Source organism: Mesoplodon mirus (assembly GCF_964341445.2).
Source record: "Mesoplodon mirus genome assembly, chromosome: 19".
Classification (NCBI taxonomy): Eukaryota; Metazoa; Chordata; class Mammalia; order Artiodactyla; family Ziphiidae; genus Mesoplodon; species Mesoplodon mirus.
Window position 1 is genome coordinate 64,838,113 of NC_138995.1, and position 19,229 is coordinate 64,857,341.

A 19,229-nucleotide genomic window follows, 5' to 3' on the forward strand; every position below is an offset into this window, starting at 1 on the left:
AACAAGCCAAGAAAGTGGGAAGTATTATTGTACTGCCGGGGAAAGCCAGGGTCAGAATGATGTTGTGGGTTCCCCAAGGTCACACAATGGACAAGTGTCTGATTCAGGATGCTGTATTCATACCCCTAAGTCTAGCTCCAGAGCTGGGGATGTTTAATCCCTTTACCTCAGCACGTGAAGCACTCATCCCTGGGCAGGCACGCACAGAGTTCAAGGAGTCTCAGCTGCTGTTACCTTTATTGGAGTTATCAACATGACCATTTCCCCACTTACCACCTGCCCTCACAGTTCTCACAGGAATGCCCTTGTCTGTCATTACCAGTGGCTTCCCCCATGGGAGGTTTTTCTCTCAGCTGCAATTGCATTCTGTCCAAAGGCCGCACCTTCCTCCCCTTTGAGCACAGCACAGAGCTTAACCCTCGAGAATCAGTGATTCAGGGCTGGGTCTCTCCACCTTCATCAGAGACTGAGTGACAGCCTCTGATGCCATCTAACATCCCAATATGAGGTTTGACTTTTTCAGGTGTTTGTAACCTTCATCCTGGAGGAGTAGAGACAGCCCAGCCCAGAGGACCTGGTACCAGGAGGTGATAATGGAGACCTTTGGGCTCCTGGTCTCACTGGGTAACAGCTCACCTCTGCTCCATTCATGGACCTGCTGCCTATTTGGTTCTGTCCTCTCTGTCCAGGACTGGCTGGTTGAGAAGACCACTGGCACACACCATCATTCTTCCCTGCACTCCTCACCATGTTCTGGACCGACATCCTCTATTCTAACCTTTCTGTCTGCACCCGGGGTCTTTTGGTAAAAAACACAAGTCCTCATCTGAGTGCCCATCACACTCTAACCATATCTGAGGTCCCCACTCCAGATTCCACAGAAGGAGAACTGACTAGCCTATCCTGGTTGGGTCATGTGTCCCCTGGGTCCAGTTAGCAGGGTCATGGGTGATAGGCTGCTTCAGAGAAGAGTGTGAGTCAGGCAGTACTTCTTTAGAACCATATAGCATCAGTTCATCCAGGGTATCTTCTTAAACCATACAATCCCAGTTAAAGCAGGCTCCTGGTGACTTCCCTGGTGGTCCAGTAATTAAGACTTCACACTTCCAACGAAGGGGGCACTGGTTCGATCCCTGGTCGGCGAAGTAAGATCCCACATGCTGCGCAGCACGGCCAAAAAAAAAAAAAGGTGGGGATAGCTCCTGAATGCTACACCATTGTCCCTTGTTTCTTAAGGCCTAGACCATGCTCCTGTGCTGCTTCAGGAGATGATTTTAGAGGGTGCACAGATCCGACATCAAGTGGAATGCCTGGACACCCTGAGAAAGCAATTCTTTTTCCCTGCTCTTTCCCTTGCTGCTGTCAGGAGAAAGTCTTCTTGGTATAGTGCTAGATCTCTATTGCCCACTGTTACTAATATCCCCCTCCCCTTTTTTGGTGCCCAAACAGGGACATGAAACTAATATTCCTTTTTAATAGAGGGGGCACCCGTGAGCATACCCCATGAGGTCCCTGGAACTTAAGAGCATTATTTTGATTTCATTGTATTTTCATGGTAAACTTCCACTTGTCCCAAGTCAAACTGGTTTTCCCAATTAGAGAGATACAAATACTTTTTTAAAGATGCAATCTATATAAGAAAAATAAAATGTAGGTCATTTAAAAGAGAATTGTAACACTGGCCACAGCCGAGTTCCCGTAAGCACAGACCAGGTGTCAGGTTTGTTGCAGGCACTGTTGAGACTCCATTCCTTGAATTCCAACATCCTGTCCTCAGCAAAGTAAGGAAAATACAGCCACTGAGTGAGTCCCTCAGAAACCTCAAGTTATTCAATGTAGAAGATGTGCCTTCTTTATGAGGTGCAACCTGTGCTTTCTTTGCTGCTAAAAGTCCTTTTTGTGCCCATGCTGCACGGCATGCAAGATCTTAGTTCCCAGACCAGACCAGGGATCGAACCCCTGCCCCCTGCAGTGGGAGCACAGAGGCCTAACCACTGGATCAGTAGGGAATTCCCTAAAAGTCCTTTTTAAAAATGAAATGTGAGTGAGTGTAGATGATAGTTGATGTCCTCTCTGCACTAAATCGCCATGTAGATTTTCTGATTTAAAAAAAAATTTTACAAGTCCATGAAATGTCAAAATCTGGGAATGACCAAGTCATCCTCTCACACAGATTCCCCTTTCTCGAGGATTAAATACTCCAGATCACCTCCCCCTCACATGGCTACCTTCTCCAAGAATGCTGGCCCTACACAGTGCTGTGCACTGTTTCCTCCTCAGTGTAGCACTCAGGAGGCCGAGTCCTGGAGCCAGAGCTCCAACTCTGCTTCTCACAGGCTGTATGGCCCCAGGCAAGTTTCTGAACCTCTCCCTGCCTTAGAGTCCTCCTTGACAGAATGGGGTAATATGGTATTTATGTCACAGTACCATTGTTTGTCTAAATGGGTTCATGTATGAAAACAGACCAGTCTGTTACTTCCTGACTGCAGGTCTGAGGTATGATCTCTGTTGCCATCACTGCTCCTGTTGATATCACTGTCATCATCATCATTATCCTCATTATCAACATGCCTGAACTTGGCACCTTCTAGAGCAGTGTTGTGAAGTGCTGTAGTTCAATAGTACAGATGCCAGAGACAGCCAACCTGGGTCCCCAATTGGATCAGCTGAATATCAGTTACATGCCATTCACCTGTCTCAATTCACTTGTTATTGATAGTTGAGTTATTTCTAGCTTGGGGATGTTAAAGATAAAGCTGCTGCAGACGTTTATAGCTAGTCTTCATGTGGAAATGTGTTTCATTTATTTTGAACTAAGATTTGTGAGTATAATTCCTGAGTCAGATGGTAGGTGAATTTTTTGTTGTTAAGAAACTAACAAAATTTCAGTTTCATTGACCTTTTCAATTTTTTTTTAGTCTCTGTTTCTGCCCTGATCTTTATTATTTCTTCCTTCTACTAAATTTGGGTTTTGTTTGTTCTTTTTCTAGTTCCTTTAGATGTAAGTTTAGGTTGTTTGAGATTTTTCTTGTTTTCCTGAGGTAGGCTTGTATCACTATAAACGTCCCACTTTGGACTGCTTTTGCTATATCCCGTAGATTTTGGATTGTTGTATTTTTGTTTTCATTTGCCTATAGATTTTTTTTTTTGCCACACTGGGCAGCTTGAGGGATCTCAGTTTCCCAACCAGTGACTGAACCCAGGCCACAGCAGTGAAAGCCTGGAATCCTAACCACTAGGCCACTAGGGAACTCCTGATTTTTTTTTATTTCTTTGATTTCTTCAGTGATCCATTGGTTGTTAGCAGCATATTATTTAGTCTCTATGTATTTGTGTGTTTTGCAGTTTTTTTTCTTTTTCTTGTAGTTGATTTCTAGTCTCATAGCATTGTGGTCGAAAAAGATACTTGACAAGTAGGAAAAGTTATGGTCAGAGAAGTTTCTTTGAAAAGAAAAATAAAATTGATAAATCTTTATCCACACTCATCAAGGAAAAAAGGGCCAAAATCCATAAAATCAGAAATGAAGAAGCAGTAGTTTCAACCAACACAACAGAAATACAAAGGATTGTGAGATTAATATCAAAAACTATATGCCAATAAAATGGACAACCTAGAAGAAATGGATGAATTCTTAGAATGTACACTCTCTCAAGACTGAACAAGGAAAAAATAGAAAATATGAACGGACCAATTAACCAGTAATTAAATTGAATCAGCAATTTAAAAAAAATACCAACAAACAAAAGTTCAGGACCAGATGACTTCACAGGTGAATTCTACCAGAAGTTCAGAGAAGAGTTAACACCTATGCTTCTCAAACTATTCCCCAAAACTTATAGCAGGAACACTTTTGAACTCATTCTACAAGGCCAGCCTCACTATAATACCAAAACAAGACAAAGATATCACAAAAAAAGAAAATTACAGGCCAATATCACTGATGAATATATATGCAAAAATCCTTAACAAAATATTAGCAAACCAAATCCAACAATACATTAAAAGGATCATACACCATGATCAAGTGGGATTTATTCCAGGGATGCAAGGATGGTTGGATATCCACAAATCAATCAATGTGATATACCACATTAACAAGTTGAAAAATAAAGATCATATCATCTCAATAGAATGCAGAAAAAGCTATTGACAAAATTCAACACCCATTATGATAAAAACTCTCTAGAAAATGGGCATAGAGGGTACATACCTCAACATAATAAAGGCCATATATTATAAGCCCACAACTGGTATCATACTCAACAATGAAAAGCTGAAAGCATTTAATCGAAGACAAGGATGCCCACTCTTGCCACTTTTATTCAACATAGTTTTGGAAGTCCTAGCCACAGCAATCAGAGAAGAAAAAGAAATAAAATGAAATTCCAAGGGATTTCAGAGCTTGGTGGCAGGAACTAGTGGTAGAGACCAACATATTTCCACTGTATTTTACAGTATATTAAAACACACCGCCTCATCCATAAAAAGGAATGAAATTGGGTCATTTTTGGAGACATGGATGGACCTAGAGAGTGTCACACAGAGTGAAGTAAGTCAGAAAAGCAATTATCGTATAATAACGTATATATGTGGAATCTAGAAAAATGGTATAGATTCTATTTGCAAAGCAGAAATAGAGACATAGACATAGAGAACAAATGTATGGATACCAAGGGGAAAAGGGTGGGGAGGGAGGAATTGGGAGACTGGGATAGACACATATACATTATTGATACTATGTATAAAATAGACAACTGATGGGAACGTACTATATAGCACAGGGAACTCTACCTAATGCACTGTGGTAACCTAAATGGGAGGGACGTCCAAAAGGGAGGGGATATCTGTGTATGGATGATTCATTTTGTTGTCAGTGGAGGCTAACACAACATTGTAAAGCATACTCCAATAAAATTTAAACAAAACAAAAACACACGCCAGAAAATATCTCTAGCACCCTGGAACTGGCACAATGGTCATATGAGTGGTCTGGCACTCCAGGCAAACAACTACCCTTGGGAAAGTGTACTAGCTATTTCTTCTCCATGGAACATCTTTCTGATGTATCCTTGTCACTCTCTCCATTAAATATTTGCTCGAATATTATCTGCACTATGAGAACATCTCTGACCCCTCTATTTCCTACTGAAATCCTCAGACTCCACATGCCTGCATTCCTCATTGCTGCTCTTTTATATTTCCACACCACCTATCACCTTATAATTACTATAATATAGAATATTTTCTTTGTGATTTATTGACTATTCCTTCAATAAAGAGTTGGATTGAAGACTGCATGAGAACACATTTCTTTGGTTGCTGATGTATAACTCATATCTAGATGAGCCTCTGAGCCAGATGAGATGTTTAGTAAATGATTATTGATGGAATAAAACATGATGCCATATCTTTCCTTCCATTCTTCTACCTCTTTCTGCTCTCACCTTACTATTTCTTTTTCTCAAGTTTGTTTTCCCAGGATTGTCATGAATGGAAAGGATTCACACTTTGTGGAAACAAGAATTTCATGGTAGCCAAGTCTCCAGCATAACCACGGACTCAATTCTCTCACATTTTAGGACTCAGTGTTAGGACTTCATTTGTCACCCATTGAGACTTACCTGTTCTCAGGTTTCACAAGTCCTTTTCTCTTCTAGTGATTTCCACAGTGCTTAATGGATGACTCCATTAATCAACATTAATAACTTTCTGTAATTTGCTCACTCTACAACTATTTTTCAGAGATATTCTTGAGTCCCCTTACAGACACTGCCACTGCATTTACAGGTGAAATAATAATCACTGCCCAGCAAGGAGATGAGATCATGGAATTAAAAACCTTTATCTCTTGTTTGGATGCCCACCTTTTACCCCATACACAGATGCCGATATTTTGGCCATCCTGGCAACAAATGCAAATTTGGTAAGTAAGCACTATTCCCAGATACATGTCATATTCTTAGAAGAAATAGACCATATCTCAGAAAATTCAATAAGAAACATATGGGGGGGGGGGAAGTCTGCTTTCTGGGATTGGAACACAAATACTGACAAAGAGATAAAAAAGGGATGCATTCTGAGGGACCAAGAGGCATGGTGCCACTTCATCTACTTGCTTTAGGGCTGCCTAGTGTCTCTCCATGTTTCCTCTACAACCTGTCTAGATTATACTTGCTCTTATTGCTGACCAAACACATTGAACCTCACAATGTCCATTCTAAGAGCTTTGCTCCCCACGAAGAGTAAGAAGACTGTTTTATTCAGTTTTTGAGTGTACATTTATGTCAATTGTTGGATGTGCATTTTTTATCTTTTGGGTGCATGATTTGCAAATGGAATCTGTAGGAGTGTTTTACTAAGATGTCTTTGATGAGTGCAACTGTTAAAACTTCCTGTCAGATTTCGTGAAAGCAAGACACACTTAAAAACATGTGAATAAAAGACTGTAAGATACAAAGAGCAAGATAATCAGGGATGTAAAGAATCTCAAAGCTAAAGGTTATCTTGTATGACGGCATGTTTTATATATACATAATACCTTCATTATTATAAATATTTTGCCTCCTCTCTCTGGAAAGATCTCCGATGATTCAGTGGTGAATCAGTAGGTATCTAGTTCATTATCTAGAAGTCATGAGACGGTTCTAACAAATCATATCCTGATCACACATACTGACAAGTATCTTTCAATCACTTTGTGGAGAGTGAAGTTTTCTTGATTAAACCTTATTTGTGCTCACATAGAACCTCTCTAATCGGGAATTTTAAGAGCCTTTGTTATCTCAAAACTGCAGTTTGTAAAGGGCAATGTGTACAATAATGAGAGCAAGTTTAGAATTTGCAGGCCCTTGTCTCTTTAAATAAAACAAGTTTTGTTACGCCTCATACAAAACAAGTAATGCTGCTTGTATATGACTTAAATTCATTTCAAAGGTTTTATATAAACTATTTCCATTTTTTTCCTTTTTATAATTCTCTTACTCTAATTTAGTATTTTTATTGGACTACCAATTTGCTAGTGTTGTTCAATTTTATAGAATGCTATATAAATTAAAATACTGAGAAAAAAATTTTAATTTAATTAATTCATTAATTTATGGCTGCGTTGGGTCTTTGTTGCTATGCACGGGCTTCTCTAGTTGCAGCGAGTGGGGGCTACTCTTCGTCGTGGTGTGCAGGCTTCTCATTGTGGTGGCATCTCTTGTTGTGGAGCACAGGCTCTAGGTATGCAGGCTCAGTAGTTGTGGCTCGCAGGCTCTAGAGTGCAGGCTCAGTAGTTGTGGTGCACGGGCTTAGTTGTTCTGCAGCATGTGGAATCTTCCCGGACCAGGGCTCAAACCTGTGTCCGCTGCATTGGCAGGCAGATTCTTAACCACTGCACCACCAGGGAAGTCCCATCACTGAGAAAATTTTTACCCAATCCATACAGATATGATTTTTCATGTGTAGGTTTGATTAAATTATTTTCAATTTGAGAATATTTTTCCATCTCACTTTTTTTTTTTTTTTTTTTTTTTTTTTTTTTTTTGCGGTACACGGGCCTCTCACTGTTGTGGCCTCTCCTGTTGCAGAGCACAGGCTCCGGACGCACAGGCTCAGCGGCCATGGCTCACGGGCCTAGCCGCTCTGCGGCATGTGGGATCTTCCCAGACCGGGGCACGAACCCGTGTCCCCTGCATTGGCAGGCGGATTCTCAACCACCGTGCCACCAGGGAAGCCCTCCATCTCACTTTTTAATCCATTTTAATATTTCATTGCATTATATATTTTCTGTCCAAATTGATAATCAAGTTTAATATATATATGCCCCCTTAAATTATTCAATATGTACATATCAATAAGGTGTGTTTCCAGGCTCACTGCTATGTACTGTTAACCCCACTACTATTTTCTCTGCCAGAATAAGCTGTTGGATATATTTATAATTTCTTCTAATAAATACTTTTGTTATCCCTTTAAGTAAGCTTTAACTAATAAGCTCTGAAACACTAGCATTTTGTTTGAAATACATAAAGTGAATGACCTCTTTTAGTATTTTTATTCATAATAGCCTTTCTATATAGAAACTTGCTTTATATCTACTTTTATTTAGAGGTGGTTTTTATAATTTCTGGTTTAATTTCTGTGGTTTTCAATTTTCTTCAATTCTTTCACATTTCTTTAATGTTTTTCAAATTTTTGTTTGTATTTCAGTAATATTTGCTTTAAATTTTTAAATAGGAGAAAGCTTCTTACAAGATTAATATTGATTTTTAATTTTTATTGCATATATGCATACCCATAATCTCTTGTTAATTATAATATTTCAAATGATTTTAAAAGGATTCTTAGCTATATATAGGTCAACTTTCAGTATAAATATGTACTTTTTCATTTTCTCTATATATAATTCATAAATATGTTCCTAAACTTACAACATTGAAAATGCCAGACACATCACCTCACTTATAAATCTTTCCAGTATGTCTATAAAGTACACATTCTCTTTCATTATGACAATTACAATATCATTTTCACACTAACAGAAATACCAATAACTGAAATTCAATTTTCCTACTTTTTCTAAAATTATTTTTTCATAATCATTATGTTTAAATCACAAACAATATACTCCCATTTTATGTTTAATTATGCATCTTAGTTCTCTTTTATTTCAAAGATTTGTCTTACATTTTTGTGTTATATTTGTCATATATTTGGTGGCATAACTAGGTCATTTGGTATAATTTCCCACATCTTCTAATTGCATTTCTCTGATGGCCTAACATGTTCTGCATTGCTTCCAATAAATGTATAACTAGAGCCAGAGGCATTGATCAAATTCACTCTGGTCACTGTACTCCACAGGCAGGGCTGAGACTTATGACTTCATCACCAACAGATGCTCTGAAGTCTGAGTGTCTCTGCTTTTCAAAGTTAACGATTGATGCAATAAAAATTTGTATTCTGAGGCAAGTCAAGGATAATTTAAACATAAAAAATTTTCTGTGTCCTTTGGCCTCCTCTTTCCCCTCTACTGTGCGTTGTATATCTGCATTATGCATCCACCAGACCTCCCCATTGGCAGAAATACCTGCTCAACCATAAAGAGCAACATTCTCCTAGCACCAACAAGAAAACTCCTTAAAAGATAACATGCCTGGGCTTCCCTGGTGGCACAGTGGTTGAGAGTCCGCCTGCCAGTGCAGGGGACACGGGCTCAAGCCCTGGTCCGGGAAGATCCCACATGCCGCGGAGCAACTAAGCCCGTGAGCCACAACTACTGAGCCTGCGCTCTGGAGCCCGAGAGCCACAACTACTGAGGCTGCGTGCTGCAACTACTGAAGCCTGTGCGCCTAGAGCCCGTGCTCTGCAACCAGCGAAGCCACCGCAATGAGAAGCCCGCGCACGGCAACAAAGATTGGCCCCACTCGCCGCAACTAGAGAAAACCCACACACAGCAAGGAAGACCCAACACGGCCAATAAATAAATAAATAAATTTATAAAAAAAAAAAAAAAAAAGATAACATGCCTTCTTGATCTTGTAAGGTGTCACGATGACCCACCATTTTGTACTTACAGATCTGGATGGTGCAAACTATCTATGGCATTTAAAGTACAGCCCTCTGTCTATATAATTATAAACCTATATAACTGCTTTGACCTTTAACGACCAGAACAGTTCTTGGAGCTTTCTGAGAGGGTGTTCCCGGATTATAATCCTACTTGGCTTGAATAAAATTTTCCATTTCTTTCTTAGGTAGACCGATTAAATTTTCTTGGACACTTCACACAGTGGGTCCAAATGTTATTAGGTTTTTTTCATCCAATGTCATTTTTCCCTCACTGGACTTTTATCTGTTGTGTTAGCTGTCCCTTGCAGTTATTTGGCTGAAGTAATTGGTTGGTGATCATTGATTAAATTCATTACTTTATGCGCTGTAGACCAGTCCCTATTCTACCTAATTCTTATCAGGAATTCTGCATATATAAAGAAGAAACTCCTAATTTTCTATTTGTTTACCCCTAAAGTGCAGTCTGTACAGCAAAGTAAGGAAAATGCTTGATGCCTTCGCTTTCATTAGCCATTTTCAAAGTGTCTCTTACACGTTTTGCACGCGATTTTCCAGCGCATCCTCGCGGTGGATCTTGGCCTTTTCTCCTGGAAATGGGAACTACATGACCCAGAATGCCTTGCGTCGAAGGCAGGGTCCCTGAGCCAATAAAGGCTCAGGAAAAAGGAGTTTCTGTTTGGGCACAAAGGGTCGGGCGGGACTTCCTGTCTCCTCCTTCGGGCGGCCATTTTAATTGTCATTGGTCTGTTTCAGCTCCGCAACGCTGGGTAGGGACGGAGGTGACGGGACAGAAGAGGTGCGAGAGGAGGGGCTGTCCCTGTGTCATAGAGGCGGGCCTGAGGTTCGGCGCTGCCGCTCGGGGTGCCCAGCGCCAGACCCGGGAGAGGGACCGCCGGGAGAGGGGCCGCCGTGTCCGCGTCCCGCCTCCTCTCCCGCCGCTACCGGCCCCGCCCCGCCCACAGAGTCCGATGGCTGCGGCGGTGCTGAGGGACCCGCCTGAGGTAAACGCTCGTCCTCCGGCCCCTCACCGTCCTCACCCCACCATACACTAAAGCCCCGAGTGCGGGGCGCCTGCTCACGTGCCCGCAGCCCAGGCCGCGGTGTCCTGGACGGTGAGGCGGTCGTGGGTGGGGCCCTGTTTCAGACAGACAGTGTGATGGCGCGTGGGAGAGGTTTCAGGTGGAGAGGTTTCAGGTGGAGGGACCGCAGGTGCAAAGGCTTGGAGGTCGGACTGAGGCGGAAGGATTCGGGAAACCTGTTCTGTCCGCAGGGAACAAACAACATGAGGCGAAGCCTGGAATAGCAGGGTGAGGGTTCTTAATGTTAGAACTCTAGAAGCCATGGGGAGTTTTAAGAAAAGAAATACAGGATCTACGTCAGAGGTTAAAATTTTCCCAAAAGCTGTTCAAAGGAAAAATGAGAGAGGCTTTGACAACATTGAGGTACTGGGAGGTTGAATCTTTGTTCAGGTTCTCGCGCAGCGCTTAAGGACACTGATCATTGAGATTAGACCATCAGCCTGAGGTCACTTGGCTCCAGGGTCAGGGAATGGTACAGGGAGGCGATCAGCATACGGAACCCCACCATGGATCCCTTCCTCCGAGACCTGCCTCTTTGCACAGGTTCCCATGGCTGCAGAAGTGCTTGTGGAATTCACACAGGTAGGTGGAGCGTGTCCCAGTCCCTCAGGGCCACAAACCCCACTCCTGTGTTTTCTGAATTGTGGTTTCCTGGAACTCTTAATGCTATCCCTCCAATTCTTGAGTCTGGGAACTCTGGAGAAACTCCAAACCCATAGCCCTGAATCCATGTGAGGCTTTATATAGAGGTATTCTCATGATAGGCAACCAGTGTAAACAGGCGTGGAGGGTTCTTCCAGGAACTGGTTCCAAGATTTCCAGATGTTTAGAGGTAAAACTGAGCAGGGATTGTTCAGGAAACCACAGGTCTCCTTTCTTTCAGGTGAGAACAAAGAGCAGGGACAGGAGTCAGTATAGAAATGGTTCTCTGAAAAGGTGGATGTCTGTTCTAGAGGTGAAGGGAGATTTGGATCAGAGGAGGGATTCTGGATGCATGTTTTAAAAAGGGACTAGATTTTTTCCTAATGTGAACAGTGAGGGAGTAAAACGCAGGAGTCAGAGATTACCCCAGGGTTTCCAGCCTTGGCAGTTGTAGGGATGCAAACTCCATCATCTGGGATGAGAAAGACTGTAGTCAGTGATCGTCACTGGGGGTAACAAGAGCTTTGGTTTAGCCATGTTTAAAGTCTGAGGTGTATCAGAGATCACTGAGTGGAGGCGTGAAAGGAGTAACTGAACACATAGGTGTGGAAATGTGCGGAGGGGTTCAGGGTGGAGACGTCCAAAACGTGCTCGGTACTCTGTAGACCATGATGAGCAAGCTGTGGTGACATTAAGGAGGGGCGGTCTTCAGGTTACGGTGTAAAGCGATTAGGCGCCCAGGAAAGGGAGGGTGGGGCTGTGGACTCAATATCTGGCTTCAGTACTTGGGTCATGGTATTGGGCTTCACAAACAAAAGTGAGGAAGGTAAGTGGCCATAAAGGGAGGTTGTGTTGGGGACAACGCAGTGTGGCAGATGACTAGACATTCTGAGTGGCCAATGGAAGTGAGATGGATGCAGAGGCCTAGAAGTAATTGAGGCAAGATGACAGTCAGGCTGGAGTTGGTGCTTACTTCCCTATGGATGCTCCAGGACTTTTGGATGACTTTGGTATGCTCTGGCGTGTTTCATTCAGCCTGGAGGATAAGATCGGGGGGAAATGTGGTCCTATGTGAGCATCAGTAGGCCTGGGGTGGGCCACCGATGGGCTAGGCTTTGAATGAGGGTTAAGTGGACAGAGGAAAGTTGTGCTTGGTAAGGGAACAGCAAGTACAGCATAGAAGTGGAATAAGGCCATGGGTGTCTGAAATGAACAGTCGATTCTGTGCGGCTAAGTGTGAGGTAAGGAATGGAGCCTGTCAGGGCGGCCATTACAGAAGATTTTGTTACTGCCGCTGCTAGTGGGAGCCATGGAGGCCTAGAGAATGACTGGATCCCTTATGAATTTGCCAAGCATCCTCTGGATGCTGTCAGCCAAGTTGTGGTGTGAGGCCTAAACTTAACTCCCAGTATTCTATGCCTCCTTGACACGTGTTGAAACTGGCAGGACCTCAAATGGCCTGAGCAGCAGCTCCCCACTTTGCTCCAGTGGATAAGGTCTCCTAACCAAACGACCCTTTTTAGAAAGGGGACCAGGTATAACTCCTGCTTATCCCTTTGTAGTGAGTTTCAGTTCCCTGTCAGCTCTTTGGAGTTATTCAGAAAAGGAAATTGCATCCTCCCATGGAAACCAGGGGCACCTTACCCTCTTGATACTACAAAACTTGTGTCCCACAGCTCTTGGTGGTTCACTGTTTTCCAGAGTGTAACTCCATGTAGCCCTGTGTGGAATGTGGTGTCCTCCTATTCCAGGCTGTGGATATATATGATTAATAAGATGCTGCTGATAACATCTGTCCTGTGTCAGGTGCCCTAACCCTAGGCAGAAATCCCACCCTCACCAGTGGAGTGAAAAGGAGGTGATCAGGGCTTCCCTGGTGGCGCAGTCGTTAAGAATCCGCCTGCCAATGCAGGGGACATGGGTTTGAGCCCTGGTCTGGGAAGATCCCACATGCCACGGAGCAACTAAGCCCACAAGCCACAACCACTGAGCCCTTGTGCCACACCTAGTGAAGCCTGCGTGCCTAGAGCCTGTGCTCAATAAGAGAAGCCACTGCAATGAGAAGCCTGTGCACCACAACAAAGAGTAGCCCCCACTCGCCTCAACCAGAGAAAAGCCTGCGCGCAGTAACAAAGATCCAACACAGCCAAAAATAAATAAAAATTTTAAAAAAACTTTATAAAAAAGAAAGGAGGTGATAAAAATATTTCAACGTGTGGGGAGATCAGGGAGATGCTTATAGAGTGGGATGGTGAGGTGGTGGTGACCATGGGCATGTCTAGATCTGAGGGATGTGCAGTCTCCAGAGTGATATGTACCTGGAGAGGGAGTATGTCTGATGGTCCCAGGTCCCTGGTATTGGGACTTACATGACCTTGATCACACCAGGGGTGTTGCCTGGCAGGAGGGTTGGGTGCCTCTGTGTCAGGCCCACAGTTTACATATCTGTCTCTTGTTGCTGATGGCTGGACCCAGTAGTCCTTGGGCCCATAGGGAGACGATGGCACCCATGGCGCCAGGGCCTAGTTTCTCCTCTGACCGGGGAGATTGGGAGGAGGACAGACATAGAAGAGATAAATAGGGGAATTGATTGTAGGGCCTCTTGGGAGAGGCTTCTTTGTGATTTCTTCTGTCCCAATCACGACAGGGCAGTGTGACGTTTGAAGATGTGGCCGTGAACTTTTCCTTGGAGGAATGGGGTCTCCTTGACGAGGCTCCGAGTTGCCTGTACCGTGACGTGATGCTGGAGAACTTGGCACTTACAACCTCCCTGGGTAAGGCCCTCAAACCCACCCCTGTGCCCTGAGCTGGTCTCTGCCCTTTCTTTTTTTTTTTTTTTTTTCTTTTTGCGATATGCAGGCCTCTCACTGTTGTGGCCTCTCCCGTTGCGGAGCACAGGCTCCGGATGCGCAGGCCCAGCGGCCATGGCTCACGGGCCCAGCCGCTCCGCGGCACATGGGATCCTCCCAGACCGGGGCACGAACCCGTATCCCCTGCATCGGCAGGCGGACTCTCAACCACTGCGCCACCAGGGAGGCCCTGCCCTTTCTTTTTATCCATTGGCAAGTCTCCCCTCCTCACATCAGGACCCTGGGCACTGCTTTCTTCCCCAGTTCCCGGAGTAGGTGTTGTGGTTGGTGGGGCTGAGGTGTGAGCACTGCTGTCCCTTCTCTGTGACAGGTCCAGCACCTGCTATCCCTTGCCTTGCAGGGATGGATCCAGAGTCGGTTGTCTTGTAGGCATGAATCCCACCTTGTTTGCCCTCTCCACAGCCAGGTGAATTTTCCAGATCCAAGGCACCTGTGTGCCCCAGGTTCTCCTTCCTTCACCTAGCTAACATCTCCTCTTTCTTGCTTGTGCCAGAAATGGCTGTTACTGACCTGGTCACTGTTATTATATGGACCATGGGCTATTCTTGCTAGATATTCCTCTGAAGTTCTTTTCGTAAGATTTAATTTTATTTCTTGTGCTCTATCTTTTTGGCCAGTACTGGCTGCTTATCTGTCCTGTCTTTACTTTAGTACCTGAATCATCCAGGTTCTGCGTAGCTGCTCATCAAGGGGGTGAAGTGGAGAGGTTCACAGAATAGAAAGGACTCCAACTACAGCAAGGACTCATACATAGTCTGGCCCTGATAAGTGGCACCTGGGGGAGGGCGTGATGTCAGGGCCATATACAAATCATACCAGAAAGCTATTCTCTGACTTGCCTTTTGATGCCAATCACAGTGGCGGCCACACCTCATTTCTGCCTGTACTTCCCCATTCAGCCACCTTCTCAACTCTACTACTTGTCACTTTTTATTTCCAACATAGGGCTAATTCTCACCTCCCTGGACTCCATCTCTCAATGCTTTTTCACACTGGTCCGTCTGCAGTGCTGTCCAACATTGGCCTATACCGTTTATGTCATGAGGTGTGCACATTCTTAATCCTTGAACACCAGCTGCTCTGTTGCAGTTGGATTTTCCTGAGCCTGGATACAACCTACTACATAGTACTCATGTGTCACCACCAAACAAGATCCTGCTGAAAGTTGTTTGCAGAATGAGCTGTAGACCCTGCCTCTTCTCTTTGTGTCACTCCACATGGTTGTGTTCCTCACCTTGTGAGGCCTCCCCCATTCTGTAATCTTTAAAGGCCCAGTGCTGCTAAACAGCCTCATCCTCAACTTGAACCCAACTACCTTGTCTTGCAAGCAATCCCATGGACTCATCCTTGGATTTGTGAGACACAGATTTGTATTGGGGATTTCTCCTTGCACAGAGTCAACATGTACATCTCCAGCATTTCTCTGCTTTCAGGTTGTTGGCATGGAGAAGAGGATGAGGAGGCACTTTCTGAGCAGAGTATCTCTGATCAAGGAAGCTCACAGAGCAAAATTGTTAAGGCAAGTCTGTCTCCCCAGAAGGCCAATCTCTATGAGATGTGTGGCCCGATCTTGAGTGACATTTTTCACTTGGCTGAGTACCAGGTAGCACGCTGTGGGCAGAAACTACACGTGTGGGGCGTGTGAGAAACCATTCTATTTCAGAGCAAACCTCCATCACCAAAAGCAGCACACTGGAGAAAAACCATTGAGAAGTGATGTGAGGAGAACATTGTTTGTGAACAGCTGCAAATTCTATGTATCAAGGAAGCCCTTTGGGGATGTTGGGAAGGACTTCCTGGGCAACTCAGGATTTCTTCACCAACAGGCCACATGCACCTGGGAGAAGTCAAATAGTGGAACTGAGCGTGAGACTCCCTTTCCAAGGGGAAAAAATCATTATAAATGGGGAGACTGCCCAGAAACTTTGAGTGGGAAACACACTTGTTCAGCACCAGAGAGTCCTCACTAGAGGAAGATGTTACACATGCAGCTAATGTGAGAAATCATTTAGCAAAAGCTCCCATCTCATTAGACATGAGAGAGTTCACACTGGAGAAAGGCCTTGTGAGTGCAGTGAATGTGGGAAATCCTTTAGCCAAAGCTCTAACCTCATCACACATCAGAGTTCACAGTGAGAAAAGGCCTTACAATTTGGGGAGTATGCTGAATTCTTTACCTACAGCTCCAGTCTCTTAAAACACTAGACTGTTTACACTGGATCAAGGCCTTGTTAATGCAATGAATATGATAAGGCCATTAGCCCAAGGTTTTGACTCTGGAACCACAGATTTCAGAAGGAAAAAAACATCTTACATGTGCAGGGATGTACAGTTTCCTTTTTCAGTATGTCAGCACTTGAGAGCCCTCCTCGTACCATCTGAATTGAACCTCATACATCCAGACATCTGCAAACATCCCAGGTATGTGGGAGCTGCATTGTACTTTTTAAACTGCCCAGGTCCCTTGCCAGATTTCTCTCATTGACAGTTTCTGTGGCCAAAGCCATTTCACCTCTCCCACCTGGCAGGTACTCAGAGTGTACAGCATTCACCCACCCCAGGGTGTTCAGGGAAAGAAGCCTTGGTTTTTCCCATTCACAGGAGGGACTGTGAGAAGCCTGAGCACTCACTCCTTTCTCATTTCTTTGATGAGTTAAGTCACAGACCTGACCCATTTTTGGCCCAAAAGACTCTGCTTGTGACTTGCAAAAATGGACGACCTTATTCAGGGATATTGTTGGCCTCACATAACTCCTATGATAGGATTTTCTAGCCATCAAGTCACCAATCCAGGAGTAGCTTCCCTCCCATTGCTCTGGTTTGTGCAAATTATAAAGGTCTCACTGTTTAAGCCACATTTAATCTTGAGGTTCCATTCACTGTAGGGGATGATTTGAAAACACTTGGGTTCTGCTAACATAAAGGAGTGATCAGCTTTTGTTGGGAATCCCACGCTTTGTGGGCCTTAAGGGCACAGTATGGTAGCAGATACACCTCTCTCCATTTTGGCCTGGTTTGCATTATTGCCCAAGGCTTCCAAGGAAAGACTACAGAACTTTCTGGTTCTAATTTGTGGCCTGAGTACCATATTTTCTTGGTTCAGAGGTCAGCCTGGGGAAGGAGCAATTGTTGTGACAACCTTCCTTGCTTCTGAGAGTAACATGAAATTGTTCACAGGGGATATTGCCTTGAGCTCAGCATTAGTGAGGAAAATATTCTCCCAGGTCCTGCAGTAGAGCCATGTGCCCTTAGGTGCAGAATTCTGTAGCATAGCACCGCTGGTTGTAAGATTATAGGGGGATGATAATTGTTACAGAAAACACTGGACCAAGAGTGGGAGGAGGACACTATTACAAGCTGGTTGGAATATGCCTCAGTTAAAAGGGCGTCCATGATGACAGTGTTGCAGTCGCTGTGGCTGTGAAGGATGAGCATGTACAGAAATTCTCAGATCTCCTGAACTGTGAAGCTTGTATAGCAGAGAGCATTACAAGAGAAAATAATCTGAAGGTTTTGTGGATTTCTGTAGCCTCTGTGGGCTATCCTCTTCAAGGCCATTTCTGTGCAGACAGAAAAATGAGAATAGAGAGAAGGGATATCTTTTCATCGAGTAATGGACTTTGTGTGACCCAGACAGTATTCCTGTTGAATCAGGTGGGAACAGTCTTCATTGCTTACTTATATTTTTGACCACTGAGGCAAGGTGACCCTCCCAGGGCGTGAGGCAGAAAGTGGTGTAGTCAATATAGGGGATTTTACAAAAAGAGTAAGAAATCCAGATTTTTATTTTGGATAATATTTTTAAGCTTTAATAAGGTATGAATACATGCAATAAAATGCACATGGTTAAAATATACAATTTGATAAGTTTTGACATTTATATAAATCCATGGAACCACCATCACATCCATAATAAACCTATCTACCTTCATATTTACCTTGTTTCCTTTATTGATGTTACTCTGACCTCTAGTCAATCATTGATTTATTTTTCTTTACAGTAGTTAAGTTTGCATTGTCTAGAATTTTATATGATTAAAGTCATAAAGTGTTTATTCTTTTCCCCTCAGGTGCCCGCATGTGACATATTTATTTGAGAGTCATCAGTGAGTAGTTCATTCTTTTTATATTGATATTGAGAAGTATGATGTTCTGAGGATATACCACTATTTGTTTATTCATCTGTTTATCCGTATTTGAGTTGTTTCCAGTTTTTGACTGTTGGAAGTAAAATTGCTGCAGACTTTTGAATATAGTTCTATACATGGTTATATTTCACTTTTCCTCTATTAATACTTTGGGGTGCAGTGCCTGAGTTACAGGGTTAGTGAATGGATGACGTTTTAAAGAACTCTACAGTGTGATCTGAAATGGTGGTTTCCTTTTGTATTCCTACCAGAAGAGTTTGGGACTTCCAGTTATTCCATATCATTGCCAATATGTTTAGTCTTTTTAAACTTTTTTTTGCTTTTTAATTTGGCTGCATCGGGTCTTAGTTTGTGGCACATGGGATCTTCATTATGGCATGCGGGATCTTTTGTTGCGGTGTGTGGGCTCTTCGTTGCAGCATGCGGGTTTCTCTCTAGTTGTGGTGCACAGGCTCCAGAGAGCATGGGCTCAGCAGTGGTGGCGCAGTGGTGCTCTGGTTATGTCGTGTGGGCACTCTAGTTGTGGCATGTGGGCTTAGTTGCCCCACAGCACGTGGGATCTTAGTTCCCCAACCAGGGGTCGAACCCATGTACCCTGCATTGGAAGACAGATTGTTAACCACTGGACCGCCAGGTTAGTCCCAAGTCTTTTAATAAGACTTTTTGACCCTTTTAATAAGTGTGTAGCAGTATGTCACTGTGGTTTTAGTTGCATTTCTCAGATGTTTTATGATGTGGAGCATTTTTTTCATTTTTTAAGTCCTCTTTTGGTAAAATGTCTTTTCATAGCTTTTGTCCATTTAAAAATAATCAATTTTGACTATTTCTCTCTTCATTAATAAATAAGATAATGAAACAATGAAGACTTGAAACTTCATTCTTTAGTGATGTGACTCCTAGCCATAAGAAATAATTATTTTTGAATTCTGAAATA

The 19,229-nt window shown here is 43.4% G+C and overlaps 1 protein-coding gene across 1 annotated transcript in view; it reads left to right on the forward strand.

Annotated features, from left to right (window-relative positions):
* Positions 1-10,160: 10,160 nt before the first annotated feature.
* The window catches only part of LOC309794850 (zinc finger protein 416-like), a gene marked incomplete at its 5' end in the record, with an annotated part of 36,427 nt that continues 27,358 nt past the window's right edge, over positions 10,161-19,229 (forward strand). The window contains 5 exons of the mRNA XM_082606720.1: positions 10,161-10,191; positions 10,310-10,557; positions 13,925-14,051; positions 15,581-15,666; positions 18,218-18,253. Coding sequence (XP_082462846.1) covers positions 10,161-10,191; positions 10,310-10,557; positions 13,925-14,051; positions 15,581-15,666; positions 18,218-18,244 — 519 coding nt within the window. The 3' untranslated portion in view covers positions 18,245-18,253. The remainder of the gene's footprint in view (positions 10,192-10,309; positions 10,558-13,924; positions 14,052-15,580; positions 15,667-18,217; positions 18,254-19,229) is intronic.